The sequence below is a fragment of the Miniopterus natalensis genome, chromosome 2 (assembly GCF_054644295.1).
Source record: "Miniopterus natalensis isolate mMinNat1 chromosome 2, mMinNat1.hap1, whole genome shotgun sequence".
Taxonomy (NCBI): Eukaryota; Metazoa; Chordata; class Mammalia; order Chiroptera; family Miniopteridae; genus Miniopterus; species Miniopterus natalensis.
This window is the reverse complement of record NC_142082.1, coordinates 51,146,434-51,163,254: the sequence shown is the minus strand read 5'-3', so window position 1 is coordinate 51,163,254 and position 16,821 is coordinate 51,146,434. Positions and strand designations below refer to the sequence as shown.

Genomic DNA, 16,821 nt, shown 5'->3' with positions numbered 1-16,821 from the left:
GAAATTATTAAGGGACAGTTAGAATTCAAATATTGAAATCAAGTAAAATATAGATGCTTGGCAGCAACCTTGAAGCATCAGTGAAAACAATTAATAAATCTCTGACAGATTCAGGTTCTGATTTCATCCTACCCTAACCTTATTTGGTTGAGGTTCAGTCTTTGGTTTGACCAGCTGAGTTCCTGGTGGTATCATCCCTTTTGGGGGGTCTTTGACTTTTACTTCAAGGCCAGCATCTGTAAGAAAAGGAAAGGAACTGTAATGTTTGAGAAAACAAGAAAGGGAAGAATCTTACACCTAACCTTATATACAATCACAGGCTATTTTAAACAGTTGAAACAAATATCAGAATTCTGTTCTTTTAAGATGACTGATATTTATAGTTAAAAAAGAGAAATATTTGAAAAATGGCCCTGAGATTCCAAATGGGAATCAAGAAAAAGAAGGTTCAAGGAAAAGAGGAGGGGCTCACATTCTTTATCTAGACATATGAAATCATAAAAAAATTAAAAAGAAACCTTCGTATGATTAAACTATTTCAAAACATCAAATCAAGAGTACCACTCATCATCTATACCAATCACCTCTAGCACTAATATGCAACACAGTTTGGTGGTTAAAAGCTAAGGTGCTCACATTAGACTATATTGTTTATTCCCACATCTGCTGCTATTTGACTCTCTGTGCCTCAACTTTTTCATCTATAAAATGGAAACAAGCATAGCATCTAGCTCACTGAGCTGCTGTGAGAATGAAATGATTTAAAATATATAAGGTGCTATTATTATCATAATTATTCTAATGAATTATCATTTCCCCTTGCCTATGGTCAAACAAGGCCCCAGTCTATTGACAGTTTGGTCACCTTGGGAGAAAGTTGAGTTAGAAAGTTAGGGGAGAAAATAAGTGATTCCATGCAAATACAAATCTTTTTCTTCAGTTTCATTAAAAAAACTAAGTATTCTTATCTACTTTGTAGCAGTTTCCTTCACCCTACTATTAGTGAAGATGAAGCCATTCTTGACTATCTCTATTTTTATTTTTTTTTGTTATTACTCAACCGAGAATATTTTTTTTCCATTGATTTTTAGAGAGTGGAAGGGGGGTGGGGAGAGAGAAAGAGAGCATCAGTGTGAGAGAGACACACTGATTGGTTGCTTCCCTCATGCACCCTGATCAGGGCCTGGGGAATGAACTGCAACCTTGTTCGTTCGTTTGTTGTTTTCAGTTTTACATCCCGCATATGAGTGAAACCATATGATTCTTGTCTTTTTCCGTCTGAGACAAGATTCTTAATTTCAGAACTTCTTGGAATCCCTAATATGTTAATGTGAATTTTATGAATGTCTAAGATGAGACGATGGTATATTAGAAAATGTTTTCTAAATCTACCTGATCATAGGAACCCTTTTTCTTGAGGAGCATCATGAAAGATAGTGTCACACAGAATTCATATGGAGAGACACTTAGTTTTCTTGTTATACTGTTATCCTATTATATGGATAGTTTAAAAATAAAGGAAAAAAAAGATTAATGCCTAAGTAAAAGCAATACACTTTTCTACGTTAGTGGTGGAAAAAGGAAATCATTCACTCAACAAGTATTTATTAGGCAGCCATTATGTGCAGGCACTGAGCTAGACTGGGAGATCCAAAGATGAATGAGATGGTCTCTGCTCACAGCCAGGAAAGGAAGAAAGATGTAACCATGAGGAGGAGACAAAGTATGTACACAGTTACATAACAGCTTGCAGGAAATCATACCTAACCAGTCACATTAGAGAACGGAGGGAAGGAGTCACAAGGGCTATAATGACAACATAAATTATTACAAAATTGTAAGACCTTATGAATGCACTAATTCAGTGCTTATAATAAAGGAGAAAATGAAGCCCCAAATAAATTATAAAACCTGTCCATGCCTATGATCAAATTAAAGTGAAAACTAGAACAGAAAGATGATTTTGATTCTAATTCTAATTTTTTGCACTATGTAACCCATAACTTAAAAAGAAAAATACCTATTTCAATGCCATCAATGGTAACATGAATAGTGTAGAGTCCAATAGCCCCTGGAGTCCAATTTGCACAATAAGTGCCATCATTATTGACACGGATCAGCATATTCTCACTGGGTCTGAAAAGAAGTAAGATGAATATTAGAAAATTTACTTTTGGTTAAACAGCTGACAACTATTACAATGAATCCTATTGTCCCACCATAGTATGTTTTCCTATTCTCCAAGTTAACTAAATTTCATTTTTTCTTTCTCACCTCAAACCTCCATTACCTCTCTTCCTCACTCTGTTGATCAAGACATCGCTTTCTTCAGTGAGAAACAGAAGAGATACAATCTCAAAGTTGCAATCAGATTAATAAACCTACTTTCTTCTACCTTCTCTCCTGTTGCAATGGAAGTGTCCTGGGTCTTATTCAAAGTCAGCCCTTTCTTTGTGCTGTGAATCTCATTGCCTCAGCAATTCCACACTATAACTACCTTGGTTTCTCTCATTCATCATCAATTTCTCTCACTTTACTAGATCTTTTCTATTTCTCTTTCATCTCTATACAAACAAACCTCAGAATCTCTCATCTTGATTTACAGCCCTTTCAAATACGGTCTCATATCTCTTTTCCCATTTATACCAAACTTGCCTAAAGAATTGTCTATAAACACCATCTCCATTTCCTCATTTCCAATTCTCTTCCACAACTTATCCTAACTAGGCTTTTGTTCCCAACACTTCACTGCAATTGCTTATGACAAAGTCATCACTATACCACCAAATTCAATGGTCGTTCCTTCATCCTTAGCAATCTCTCAGTAACACGTGATAGCTGAAAACGCCTAATTTCTTGAAATGCCTTCTTTTTTTGCTTCTGCTACAGCCTCCTGGTTTTCCTCTAAACTCAATGGCCATTCTTTCTCAGTGTTTTGTTGGCTCTCTCTCATTTGACCACCCTTTAACAATGGAATGTCCCAGGTTTTGGGTCTAGGTCTCCTTTTTTTCTTTGAATAGCATCTCTCTAGTTGATCATTCATCTGTTCCTTAGTTTTAAATACCATCTCTATATAGATGACTCCAAAATTTATTTGTCCCCTGAATTTCAAACTGATATTTTCAGTTACCCTGGAAATACCCCTACTTAGAGAACTAAGAGGCATCTTGGCATCTAAATTGCAATATATCCAAAGAAGAACTCTTATTTCCCACTCATCCTACCACCCAACAAAACAAAACAGCAGGATTGTCAGTCCCATAAAAATCATGATAATCTATAGCAGGGGTCAACAGCATTTTCTGTAATAATACTTCAGTCTATTGTGCCAGTCTGTCAAAATTATTACATGTAGTGAGAAAGAAGCTAGAGACAAAGCATAAGCTAATGAGCAAGGCTGTGTTCTAATACAAATTTATTTAAAAAAAACAAACAGGCCTGAATTGGTCTGTAGGCCAAAGGTGGCCAACTCCAATATGGCTACTCTATACTGCTGCTGAAGTTGAAGAAATCTACAATCATTCTTGATTCTTCTGTTTCCTCCCCCTCCTATTTCTATTCTAGCAGCAAGGCAGTTGGCTTTATCTTCTAAGTATATCCAAAATCCATTCACTTCTTCATTTCCACTGCTAATTCCATTCTACTCTTAGTCCAAATCACTTAATAGTCAAACTCATCTCTCTGTTCCCACTCATTTCCCTATAATTCTTTCTCCAGAGAGCAGCCAGAGTGAGCTTTTAAAACTATAAATCAGATTATATCACTCCTTGCTTAAAACCCTCCAAATAAATTCACTTAGAATACAATTCAAATTCCTTAAAATAGCCTCCCAATCTCTATATGACCATTATATAGTTCTCTAATGGCATCTTTATTTTCTCTCTTGTTCACAGTTCTCCAGCCCTGATATCTTTCTGTTCCTCAAACACATCAAAAGCTCCATCCACCCATTTTTCTCTGCCTAGAATGAACTTCCCCTAACCCTATCACTATCAAGTAACCTTATTTATAATTACTATTTTGTTTACTTACTCATAGTTTGTTTCTCCACAGGAATATAAATGCTATGAGAGCCAGTACCTTGTCTATCTTGTTCAGAAAAGTATGCCAGAGCCTCTACCAGTGTATTTCACAGAGCAGATGGTTAACAGTATTTGATGAATAAATGTATTTACCCGGATAAAAGACTATTTTAATTAGGTTTAAAATGCCCAATGCAGCCCGGCTGGGCGTGGCTCAACGGTTAAGCGTCGACCCAGGCGATCAGGGTTCGATTCCCGGTCAGGGCACATGCCCGGGTTGCGGGCTGCAGCCGATCAATGACTCTCTCATCATTGATGTTTCTAGCTCTCTCTCTCCCTCTCCTTTCCTCTCTCTGAAATCAATAAAGATATATTAAAAAAAAAAAAAATGCCCAATGCATATGAAAACCCATTTACCGGCAAATGGCTAATTAATTTCTATTTAACATTTTATAAAAATCATATGCTTCCACTGTATACATATTTTGTAACTAAAATTAAGCCAGAGACAAAATACTACTTAACTATTTCTAGACAAAGATGCATTCTCAAAACTTGACTATTTTGACAAAAAACTCTCTAGACTATGTATTAAAACTCTACTTTGCATAACTGTCAGAATAAAGTCAGAGTAACCTGTTAATTTCTAATAAGTATTTGATAAAGTACAATAAAATGTATAAGTACTTATGTTTTTTTCAGTTCTACTTTGGAGCTTTTTCTCTAAAAATTTTTCCCAAGAATCTATTTTAAAAAGTATTTTTCCTAACCAACAAATAAAATAGCAAGTAAAACAATCTGCTTAAATCTGGGGTTAACAGAATTACTCTGAGGCTGAAAAATTAAGACTTCATAATCAAAAGTACACTGAAGTTGCTCTGCAACTCATTAGATGGAGAGAAGGAAACAAAAACAAAACAAAATAAGCCAAATGATATGTTTTATATTTACTTCTTATTTACTTATTTATTTATACATGTTTTTATTGATTTCAGAAAGAGGAAGGGAGAGGGAGAGATAGAAACATCAATGATGAGAGGGAGTCATTGATCGGCTGCTTCCTTCCCTTCTCCTACTAAGAATTGAGCCTGCAACCCAGGCATGTGTCCTGACCAGAAATCAAACTGTGACCTCCTGGTTCATAGGTCGACACTCAACCACTAAGTGATGCTGGCCGGGCTGATTCGTTTTACATACTATTCTTTTTTTGAATTTTGGTGATATATTTCATTTAACCCAATATATCAAAAAATATTATTTTCATAGGTTATCAATATTAAAAATTATTCATGAGATATTTTACATTCTTTTTCCTTTTATTTATTTATTTTTAATTGAATTTACTGGGGTGGTATATTGGTTAATAAAATTACATAGATTTTAGGTGTACAATTCCTTTTTTTTTTTTTTGGAACACTATGCATTTTATATGTTGCATTTGGCTTTATCTTAGTAGGTTTCATTAGCCTTCCTTATACATACTACAGGCTCTTCTGCCTTTTAATCTTTTTCCCAATTTTTAAATTAAATTTTTTCCATACCCTTTTATCCCCGTCCTCTTCCAATTCTATAGTACATCAACTGTACAGATATTATTCTTTCTCTGTCATCTTAATATTATGTAACATATTGGCAGTATTATAGCTGACTATTCCTCCTGTAAATCTAAACATTATAAAATTTGTAGTAGATCTCTACTAAAAATTTTAAAAATGCCATAAAATATTTATGGAAAATACAGTTGAAATGCAGGATGATTTTAGTTGCAAGCCGTAGACAACTCATGTTTTGGATATGTGTTGAGGAAAGGATCCTTACCTCTTAGGAGTTGGTGATGCAAAACGCAGTTCTTCAAATGAGTAATTTTCATAAACCTTTAAGAAAGAGACCAGTAAGAATCACAAAATCATTAAAAACATTCTTGCTTACTGTACTGATAGAGCATTCAATAAATGGTACTAAGAGAAATGGTTAACCATATAATAGGATAAAAAGAAAAACCTCAATTAGCTACATCATACAATTTACAAAAATAAATTCTAGATGTGTTAAAGATGCAGATATAAAAATAATGGCATCTACAAATTTAGAAGAAATTTTAGTACATTAAACTTTTTAATTTCTCCAAAACAAAGACACTATAAAGAAAGAGCAAAGATAAGCTTTCACCAGGGAGAAGGAGATTTGTAATTCATATAACCAAAATGAGATATTATAAATAAATCAATACAAAGGAACAACACAAAAGAAAAGTGAGGAAAGACATGCCAGTGAAGAAGAAAAATGAAAGGCCAAAAAACATCTAAAAAGTTATTCAACTAAATTGGGAATGAAGGAAATTCGAATTAAAACAACAACAAAATAATCACATCACAGTTATTAAACAGTGTTGGTAAGAACCAAGTGCTGATGAAAACATTAAGTACCTAGCGCTTGATACAATGCTGGTGGGAGTGTAAGTTTTAGTCATATTTAATATAGCTGAAGACATGCATGCCCTACAAATCAAGCAATTTTACCTCTAGATATATGTCTTTGAGGAAAAAAAACCTCTTGCTCACATACAAAATGAATCATATAAAAGGATGTTTATTTCACTATAGTTCGTAATAGTGAAAAAAAAACTACAAACAACTTAAATGCCCATCAACAGGAGAATGCACAAATGATGAAACAGTTATACACTGGAATACTTAATTTAAAGCAGTTAAAGTGAATGAACTACAGCTCTCTGGCTAAACCTCAAAAACAAGGTTAGCAAAACACTGATGCCATTTTATAAACTTCTGAAAAACATACAAAACAATTCTAAACATATTACTTATAGATAAATTTACGTTCGGTAAAGTATAAAAATATATTTGGGAATGAGAACAATTATATTCAGAATAGTGGTTAGGGAAGGGGTGGGAATGGGTCCGGGGAAGGATTTACAGAGGGCTGAGGCTATATCTGTAACATAAGCTCCTTAATAAAAATAATGAAAACATCTGAAAAATTGTGATGAACTGTAAAGACAAAAGTGGGCTGTAGGTACACAAAACTTGTCACATAATTCCAGATACTTTTAGGTGCCTGCAACATTACCATATTCATCGCTGTCTTTCAAGTTTCAGGTAAAGGTCTCCAACTGCTCATTCATTTCTAATTCGTACTGTCCTTAGCAAAGAAAAGCACACCCACACTGTTCATAAACCCCATTCCTTTCCCTACCCTATTTTCATAAAAGTGATTTAGAAATGATCTAGCTGCCTTCACCTACTAAAAAGTTAAATGACAAAAATATAACTTAAGGCTAAGTCTAGCAAGATTACAAAGGTGTTAACAGCAGAAAAACACAGGTTTCCAGATTCCCAGTACAATGTGTTTTCCATTCTCTTTCCTTCAAATATATAGTAATATATTTAATAATGAATATATTACTATGATTAGATTTTATAATAATGAATGTATTATTATAATGAAACCATATCTAACTATCCCCCAGAAAATCTGGCTCACTACTGGACAGCACACAATACCTGTGAATGGATAGTATAACAAAATCCTCTCTTCTGCAATGTGAATTCTTATTTCAAAGAGACAGTTTGGGAATGGCATTCTGTAAATGCTTCAACCTTGGGCTGCTCAGAACATTCTTGATATACTGCCTTCAGTTCTGGTAACTAGATTTTCAAAAGCAATTATACATAGGGAAGCATGTTCATAGGAAACTAAAAAAATGATTAGGGAGTTAAGGTGGCTAGAAACAAAATCTCTTAAATAAAAAGTGAAATAAATGAGAATGTTTATCTTTGAATTATTTAATAGTCAGTGAAGAACTCATCCAATACTCTAGCTTTTCAGTTCCTTCACTTCATCAGCCTTAATAATCTTAACTGAAAATTTATTTCAATCTCTCCTAGCAAAAGTCATAGGCCTTATGAAATCAAAATAAAACAGCCTGCTAAGTTATCTACCTTAGTAACCCCTAGTATATCAATTTTTAGATTTCGAGTCCTTCTTATCCTTTCCACTCTCTCAAAATCCTCACCCATTTTCCTTTCCAAACCAATGAGGATTCAATGCCCTTTCTTTTTCTTTTTTTAAGGTATATTTAATTATTTTATACTTTTTAAATATATTTTAACTTTATTTTTATTGTTGATACTATTAGAGATGTCCCCATTTCCCCCCTTTGCCCACCTCCACCCAGCCCCTGCCAACCCTTCCCTCTCTCCATCACACATATGTGTTATGCATGTAAGTTCCTTGGCTAATCCCTTCACCTTCTTTCATCCAGCCCCCCCCCCGGCCCCCCTTCCCCTTCCCCTCCGACAGCTGCCAGTCTGTTCCAGGTATCCATGCCTCTGTTTCCATTTTGTTTGTGAGTTTATTTTGTTCATTAGATTACACATATTAGTAACATCACATGGTATTTGTGTTTCTCTGACTGGCTAATTTCACTTAGCATAATAATATCAAGGTCAACCCATGCTGTCACAAAAGGTATGATTTCCTTTGTTTTTTTTAAATAGCCAAATAATATTCTATTGTGTCAATGTACCATAGCTTTTTTATCCACTTATCTACTAATTGGCACTTGGGCTGTTTCCAGATCTTAGCTACTGTAAATAACGTAACTATGAACATAGGGGTGCATGTATTCTTTCAAAACGATGTCTTGGGATTCTTAGGATATATTTCCAGAAGTGGGATCACTGGGTCAAAAAGTAGTTTCATTTTTAATTTTCTGAGGAAACTCTGTACTGTTTCCCACAGTGGCTGCACCAGTCTGCATTCCCACCAACAGTGTACTAGGGTTCCCTTTTCTCCACATCCTCAAGCACTTGTTTGTCAATTTATTGATGGTACCATTCTGGCAGGTGTGAGGTGATATCTCATTGTGGTTTTAATTTGCATCTCAGTGATACTTAGTGAAGTTGAGCATTTTTTCATATGCCTATTTGCCGTCTATATGTCCTCTTTGGAGAAGTGTCTATTCAGGTAGACACTTTTCCAATTTTTTAATTAGACTGTTTGTCTTCCTGGTTTTGAGTTGTATTAACAGTTCTTTATATATTTTGGAAATTAACCCCTTATCAGATGTATCGTTGGGAAATATGTTCTCTCATACAGTGGGTTCCCTTTTCATTTTGTTGATGGTTTCTTTTGCTGTGCAGAAGGGGTTTTTTTTTGTTTAATGTAGTCCCTTTTGTTTATTTTTTCCTTTGTTTCCTTTGCTCTAGGAGTTGGCAAAAAAACTACGAGAGATGTCTGAGATTTTACTGCTTATGGTTTCTTCTAGGATTTTTATGGTTTCGTGGTTTGTGTTTACGTCTTTTATCCATCTTGAGTTTATTCTTGTGTATGGTGCAAGTGGTGGTCTAGTTTCATTTTTTTCCATGTACCTGTCCAATTTTCCCAACAACATTTATTGAAGAGACTCCCTTTACTCCACTGTATGATCTTGCCTCCATTATCCAATATTAATTGAGCATAATGCCTTGGGTTGATTTCTGGGTTCTCTGTTCTGTTCCATTGATCTATATGCCTGTTCTTGGGCCAGTACCAGGCTGCTTTGATTACAGTGGCTGTGCAGTATAACTTGATATCCCATACTGTGATCCCTCCAACTTTGTTCTTTCTCAAGATTGCTGAGGCTATTCTGGATCTTTTTTGGTTCCACATAAATTTTTGGAGTATTTGTTCTAGATCTGTGAAATATGCCATTGGCATCTTAATAGGAATTGTGCTTAATATAGATTGCTTTGGGTAGTATGGATATTTTGATGTTAATTCTTCCAATCCATGAACACAGTATATGCTTCCACTTACTTGTATCTTCCCCAATTTCTTTCTTCAATGTCCTATACTTTTCTGAGTGCAGGTCTTTTAACTCCTTGGTTAAATTTATTCCTAGGTACATTATTATTATTATTATTATTATTATTATTATTATTATTGGTTGTAATAGTGAATGGGATTGTTTTCTTAGTTTTGCTTTCTGATAGTTCACTATTGGTACATAAAAATCTAACTAATTACTGAGTATCAATTTTGTATCCTGTTATTTTGCCAAATTCATTTATTAGATTTAGTAGTTTTCTGGGGATGTCTTTAGGATTTTCTATGTACAATGTCATGTCACCTGCGAATGAATGTTTTACTTCTTTCTTTCCAATCTGGATGCCCTTTATTTCTTTTTGTCTGATCACTGTGGCTAGACTCCCAGTACTATGTTGAATAAGAGTGGTGAAAATGGACATCCCTGTCTTTTCCCCAATCTTAAGAGAAATGCTTGTAGTTGTTGCTCATTGAGTATGATGTTGGCTGTATGTTTTTCCTATATGGCCTGCATTATGTTCAGGTATGATTGATCTGTTCCCATTTACTGAGAGTTTTTATCACAAGTGGGTGCTGGATTTTATCAAATGCTTTTTCTGCATCTATTGATATGATCATGTGATTTTCATCTTTCATTTTATGTGATGTTATCACATTTATTGATTTACAAATATATAGCAATCTTGCATTCCAGAATAAATCCCACTTGATCACAGCTTTTAATTTTTAAAAAAAATATATCTTTATTGACTTCAGAGAAAGGGAGGGAGAAAGAGAGATAGAAACATCAATGATGAGAGAGAGTCACTGATTGGCTGACTCCTGCACACCCCCCACCGGGGATGGAGCCCACAACCCTGGCATGTGCCCTGGCTGGGAATTGAACCGAGATCTCCTGGATCATAGGTTGATGCTCAATTGCTGAACCACACTGGCCTGGATTTTTAATCTTTTCAATGTATTGCTGGATCCGATTTGCTTATATTTTGTTGAAGATTTTAGCATCTACGTTCATCAAAAATGGCCTATCATTTTCTTTCTTTGTAGTGTCTTTATCTAGTTTTGGAATTAGGATAATGCTGGCCTCATAGAAAGAGTTTGGAAGTCTTCAATCCTCTTGAATATTTTGGAATAGTTTGAGGAGGACAGGTGTTAGTTCTTCTTTGAATGTTTGGTAAAACTCCCCTGTGAAGACATCTGGTCCAGGACTTTCACTTTCTGAGAGTTTTTTGATTACTGCTTCAATTTCAATAGTTGTAATTGGTATATTCTGGTTTTCTGATTCTTCCTGATTCAGTTTTGGAAGATTGTATGTTTTTAGAATTATATGCATTTTGTCCAGATTGTTCAATTTGTTGGGACAGAGTTGTTCACAGTATTTTCTTACAATCCTTTGTATTTCTATGATGTCAGTTGTTACTTCTCCTCTTTCATTTCTGATTTTATTTATTTGGGTCCTCTTTTTTTTTTCTTGATGAGTCTGGTTAAATGTTTGTCAATCCTGTTTATCTTTTCAAAGAATCAGCTTTTGGCTTCATTGATCTTTTCACTGATCTTTTGCACTGCGTTTTTAGTCTCTAGTTCACTTATTTCTGCTCTTTATTATTTATTTTATTTATTTCTGATCTTTACTATTTCCTTCCTTCTACTTTCTCTGGGCTTTTCTTGTTGTTCTTTTCTAGTTCTTTTAGGGTTAGATTGTTTATTTGAGATTGTTCTTGCTTCTTGAGGTAGGCCTGTAATGCTATGAACTTCCCTCTTAGGACTGCTTTTCCTGTGTCCCACAGATTTTGGGTTGTTGTGTGCCCATTTTCATTTGTTTCCAGGTAATTTTTTATTTCTTCCTTGATCTCACTGTTAACTCACTCATTGTTTAATAACATACTATTTAGCTTCCGTATGTTTGAATGTTTTGAGTGGTTTTATTGTAATTGATTTCTAGATTTATGCCATTGTGATCTTAGAAGATGCTTGACAGGATTTCAATCTTCTTTTAATTTGTTAAGACTTATTTTGTGTCCTAACATGTGGTCTCTTTGAGAATGTGCACTTGAGAAGAATGTATATTCTGCTGCTTTGGGATGAAATGTTATGTAAATATAAATTAAACCCATCTAATCTAGAGTGTTGTTTAAGGTCACTGTTGCTTTCTTTATCCACCATATACTCAACTCCCTTCTCTCACTATTCATTTGTTGAACTAGCTGGCAATATTCAATGCTGAATCAATCCAAATGATTATCTTACCCATGTTCATATGACTCACACTGCAATGTATGATCTTCAATTTCCACCAATTATTCAAGGATGTATGAAAAATCTTTCTAATCAGTTCTCCTTAATTCTCCATCATAATGGTTTCATTTTCCCCCTTTGTTTCAAAATCCTGACCCTAAGATTCATCACTCCCCTCTCTAACCTAAAAATACAATTACTGTTATAAGTAATTCTTTTGGCTGTACAACCTACAGATTTACTAGCATCTGTATTATGTTCTTTTCCCTTTCCTGGTAGAGGAAAAGAAGCAATATTCTTCCTGTTTAAGGCTAATTGCTCCACCTAAATGCTAGATATTATTTTTATCTCATGAAGACTGTCTTCATGGTTTCCTTCCTTTCAATTGTCTCATCAGTATTAAAATATGTAAGTCTTTCTATATTCAATCTCAAACTCAAAAGTTTCTATTCAATTCCATTTCCAATGTTTCTTTTTATAACCAAACATCTTGAAAAACTATACTCATTTTGCCTTTAGTATTTTCACTTCTTCTTCATTAATCCACTATGCCATAAAACTGCTACTGCCAAGAGCATTGATGAATTCATTGTCGCTAGCTCCTTTTCAAAACTTCACTTTTGCAGGAAAACACTGTTAATCCTTCTTAAACTACTCTTTCCTTGGCTTTCAAGACATGCCATAAGGCAGTTGGGAGTAATTAGGAAAATCAAATCTTGAGTCAGACTCCCAGTCTTAGATAAGTTACTTAACCTCTCCATGCTTCAGTTTCCACATATGTAAAATGAGAATAAAAACATAATATATAGGGTTGCTGTGAGGATTAAGTAAGTTACTATATGTAAAGTGGTGGTAAAGTGGCAACAATAATCACTAGTCCTAGTTATGTCTCACTGCTTTGGCTGGTATTCTTATCAATGCTGGTGCGTGTGTGTGTGTTTTCCTTTTCCTTTCCTTCTTTCTTTTTTTTCTTATCTATCTTGTAAATCAATGCTTCTCGAAGGTTAGGTTTTGACCTTGAATCACTCTTTATATTTGTTTTATATGCAAATTTGTTTTATATGCAAATTCTTGAACCTCTCTCTAAATCTAATAGATCTACATCTTTGGATGACTGACCTCTTTTTAAAATAGGTGCTCCTGATTATTCATGTCAGAATATTCATATCTATATCAAGACAAAAGTTTGATTTCTTATATTATCAATTTATTTATGATGTAGACAAAATTTTGAGAATCACTGCATTGGTGTTTCTCAGGATCCTGTCCTGGAACTTCTCTCTTCACTCATGAAAGTAGGTATCTATCTGCATGAATTGATTATTCTCAAATACTCTTCTTAAGGTCAGACTGTGATCATTTCAGGTTTGTAATCCAACTTCCTTTTATATGTATCTTTATATGGCTATTTCAGAGATATCTAAAACTCATCACATTGCAAACTTATTTTCCTCAACCAAAAGCTGCCCCTCCTCCAACATTATCAATCTCATTGCTCAAGCTCAAAATGTAAACTTCATTTTTTATTTCCTACCTCTTTCTCTATTTACTCCATCCCCACTAGCCACCAAGTCCTAATGAGCCTAAATATCTCCTGAATCTATTTTGACAACTCTGTAATCCAAGGGATCAGCACACCTCACTAGACTAAATCAAGACTCTTCTAAAGAGACTTAAACTAAACCATGACTCTTGATCATCTACCCAATCACATTCTCCATAATCCATTATAATCTTTATAAAACATAAATCTAATTGTGCCATTCTTTTAAATAAAATCCTTGAATGGCTCACCACTTCATTCTAATAATGGCAAAATTCCCAACTTCTGCTTCAATTAATGATCATCTTGGTAGTTTAGATTAACGCTGCCTCTGAAGATAACTAAAAAAGCTGGACAAAATATATTTTTCAAATCAGTCTGAAGATATCAGGAAGCTAAAAATTCTGAAGAACCAAAAGAGATGAGCCTGGAATTTGAAGAACCCCAAAATTGAAGGGGGCTGGTTAGATACACTCTGAATCCCTGAAGGGCTATATCCCAAGAGTAATGGTAAATTGAAAACAGACAAGTACTTCTGCAGGAAATGAAATCCAATCTTCAACCATTTCAATCTCTGATTGGATTAGCTTGATCTGTTATTGGTAATCCCTGCTAGAAGTCTGCCAAAAACAAAAGAAAACCTTCTTTGAAGAAAAATATCAGCATCCTAAAAGATATATTACAAGTTTTCCATCTATCAACTGTTCACTAGACCTATAATTTTATGTCTGAATTTGAGTGGCTGAAATGTTTGTTAAATGACTAAATAGTAAAAAAGAAATATTTTCTGATAAGTAAAATAAATTACCTTCATCATTGTTATAGCAATATAGCGAGCTTCCTTCACTATCATTGGTTCATATGAAACATCCAGCTTTGGGGATGCCAGTCCACCAAAAGTCTTGTCAGTATTAGAAGACACAGCCGTTACAGCAGGACTGCCAGGAATCCTTTGAGGTTTCTTTACTTGCTCTTGTTGTAAAGACGTCTTTTTCTGAGAAACAGGAACAGCTTTCACTTCCACCTAACCAAGATATTATTAAAAAAACAAATATTATTGTATAATTGTCTGTGACATATGAAAAGAAACAATTTACAATTATGGACTCATAATTCTATAAACATATGTTATGAGTGGTCCATCTTGGGAATTCCCTTCAAAGACTTAGTTAACAGTGCCAGAATGACCTTAAAATGGTTCCACAATATAGATCCTGAACACAGTATAAAAGAGAGACCTCATTTTTTTTAGAATAAATAATCATAGGTATCAAAACATTAAAAAAATGCCAACATTAATAAAGTACAGCAAAGGATAGCAGAATCTACATTAATTCTTGATGGGACTAACATTATTTTATCTGGTAACTCAAGTATCAATACTTTCCCACATTCTCCTCAAATTTTAAAGCACTTACCTCAATTTTAGCTATATTGTTCTGCAGAAGAAAATGTACTCCATTGATTAAGTCTTAAAAATTAACACATAATAAGACAAATCTTATGCCTAAAGCCTAAAGATGTTTATTTATTCTAGTGCAGAAAGAGTACTTTTAGATAGCTGTCAACAACATAAGCTATTTGATCTAAGCAATCTAATTAAACTTTTTTTTTTTTTTTTAAGCATATCTTTATTGATTTTAGAGAGAGGAAAGGAGCGGGAGAGAGAGAGAGAGAAACATCAATGATGAGAGAGTCATCGATCGGCTGCCTAGTCCGCAACCCGGGCATGTGCTCTGACAGGGAATCGAACCCTGATCTCCTGGATCCTAGGTAAATGCTCAACTGCTGAGCCACGCCCGGCTGGACCTAATTAAACTTTCAAACTCAAGCTCTTCAACAATAAAATGAGGATATCCTTCATCTACTTTACTGTAGAGATACAAAGAACAGATTCATGGCTTCTGGTCAAGAAGGTTAAGTAGATATAAATTAAGTACTTGCATCCTCCCACCACCACATGAAAATTACAACTAAACTATGGAACAACCATTATTCAAAACTGCCTGAACCTAGCTGAACAGAAGTCCTATAATTAAGGATATAGAGAAACCACATGGAGACTGGTAGGAGGGGAGGAGACAACGAACAGGCTGGTCCCACACCCATGTGTGGAGGTTAAAAATCAGGAGGGATATATCAGCTGTGAAGGTGCCCCTTGAAGAGTGAGGGATCCCAGCCTCACACCAGGCCCCCAGCCCCAGGGTTCCACTGCTGGGAAGAGGTGTCCCTATAGCTTCCTTTTTTTTTTTTTTTTTTTTATGAGAAAAGGTTTACATGGACAATACAAACTGAATAAGAACAGTATAAACAAGGAGGTAAGCACAGACTTAGCCAAAAAAGCCGCTAGAAGGAGCAAGCAAGGAACTACACAAGCAGAGGTGTCAAATACCAAAGCCATATTTGCAAGTCTAATTTGGAACTTAGCCCTTTTTAAGTGCAGGAGGAAGTTACCGGAGAAACCACGCATTACCATTTATCCCGCCCCGCCCCACCCCCAGGCCCGGCACCAGCCAGCTTCAGTTCACAGGTTGGAATCTCCCGGGCACCTCCAAGTTCACAACAAGTAGCAGCCATCTTGCGTTTGCTTTGTAGTTCATGCTGAGTGGCCCTGGGCAGTGCACAGTAGGTGGCTGATCTTGGCCTGCACCTCCTGGGAGGCCCCAGAGTTAGCATATCTGGTGGACCACACTAAAGAACCACCCAAACAACTCCACAAGCAACACATCCAGGGGGCAGACTCATTGGGCACCAGAGTCCCACTGAAGCAAGTCCTGCTCTGTGGGGTCAGCCCCTGCACAGCATCTCTTCAGCTGTAGCCATGGCCAGTCTTCACAACAGATTAGCTTGGGAATAAATCTCTCCTGTTGACATGCCAACAGCAATCAAGGCTCAACTGCAACAGAAGGGTGCACACAGCCCAAGGGGCGTACCTGGAGCACCTGGCTCAGGTGGCTAGGGAGGCTGTGCTACTGAACCCTACAGGACACCTACCACATAAGGTCACTCTACCAAGACACGGAGATGTAGCAGATCTACCTAATACATAGAAATAAGCAACAGGGAAGCAGTCAAACTGAGGAGACAAAGAAACATGTCCAAAATGAAAGAATGAACAAAACTCCAGAGAAAGAATTAACGAAAATGAAGACAAGCAATCTACCAGATGCAGAGTTCAAAACAATGGTTATATGG

At 35.4% G+C, this 16,821-nt stretch overlaps 1 protein-coding gene across 14 annotated transcripts in view; it reads right to left on the bottom strand.

Annotated features, from left to right (window-relative positions):
- MYCBP2 (MYC binding protein 2) overlaps nucleotides 1–16,821 on the bottom strand; it is a 256,390-nt gene that overhangs the window by 78,254 nt on the left and 161,315 nt on the right. For all 14 annotated transcript variants that reach the window (XM_016216450.2, XM_016216454.2, XM_016216451.2 and 11 more), the window contains 4 exons: nucleotides 14,435–14,650; nucleotides 5,841–5,896; nucleotides 2,021–2,136; nucleotides 139–236 (listed from right to left, as the gene is read on the bottom strand). In XM_016216450.2, coding sequence (XP_016071936.2) covers nucleotides 139–236; nucleotides 2,021–2,136; nucleotides 5,841–5,896; nucleotides 14,435–14,650 — 486 coding nt within the window. The remainder of the gene's footprint in view (nucleotides 1–138; nucleotides 237–2,020; nucleotides 2,137–5,840; nucleotides 5,897–14,434; nucleotides 14,651–16,821) is intronic.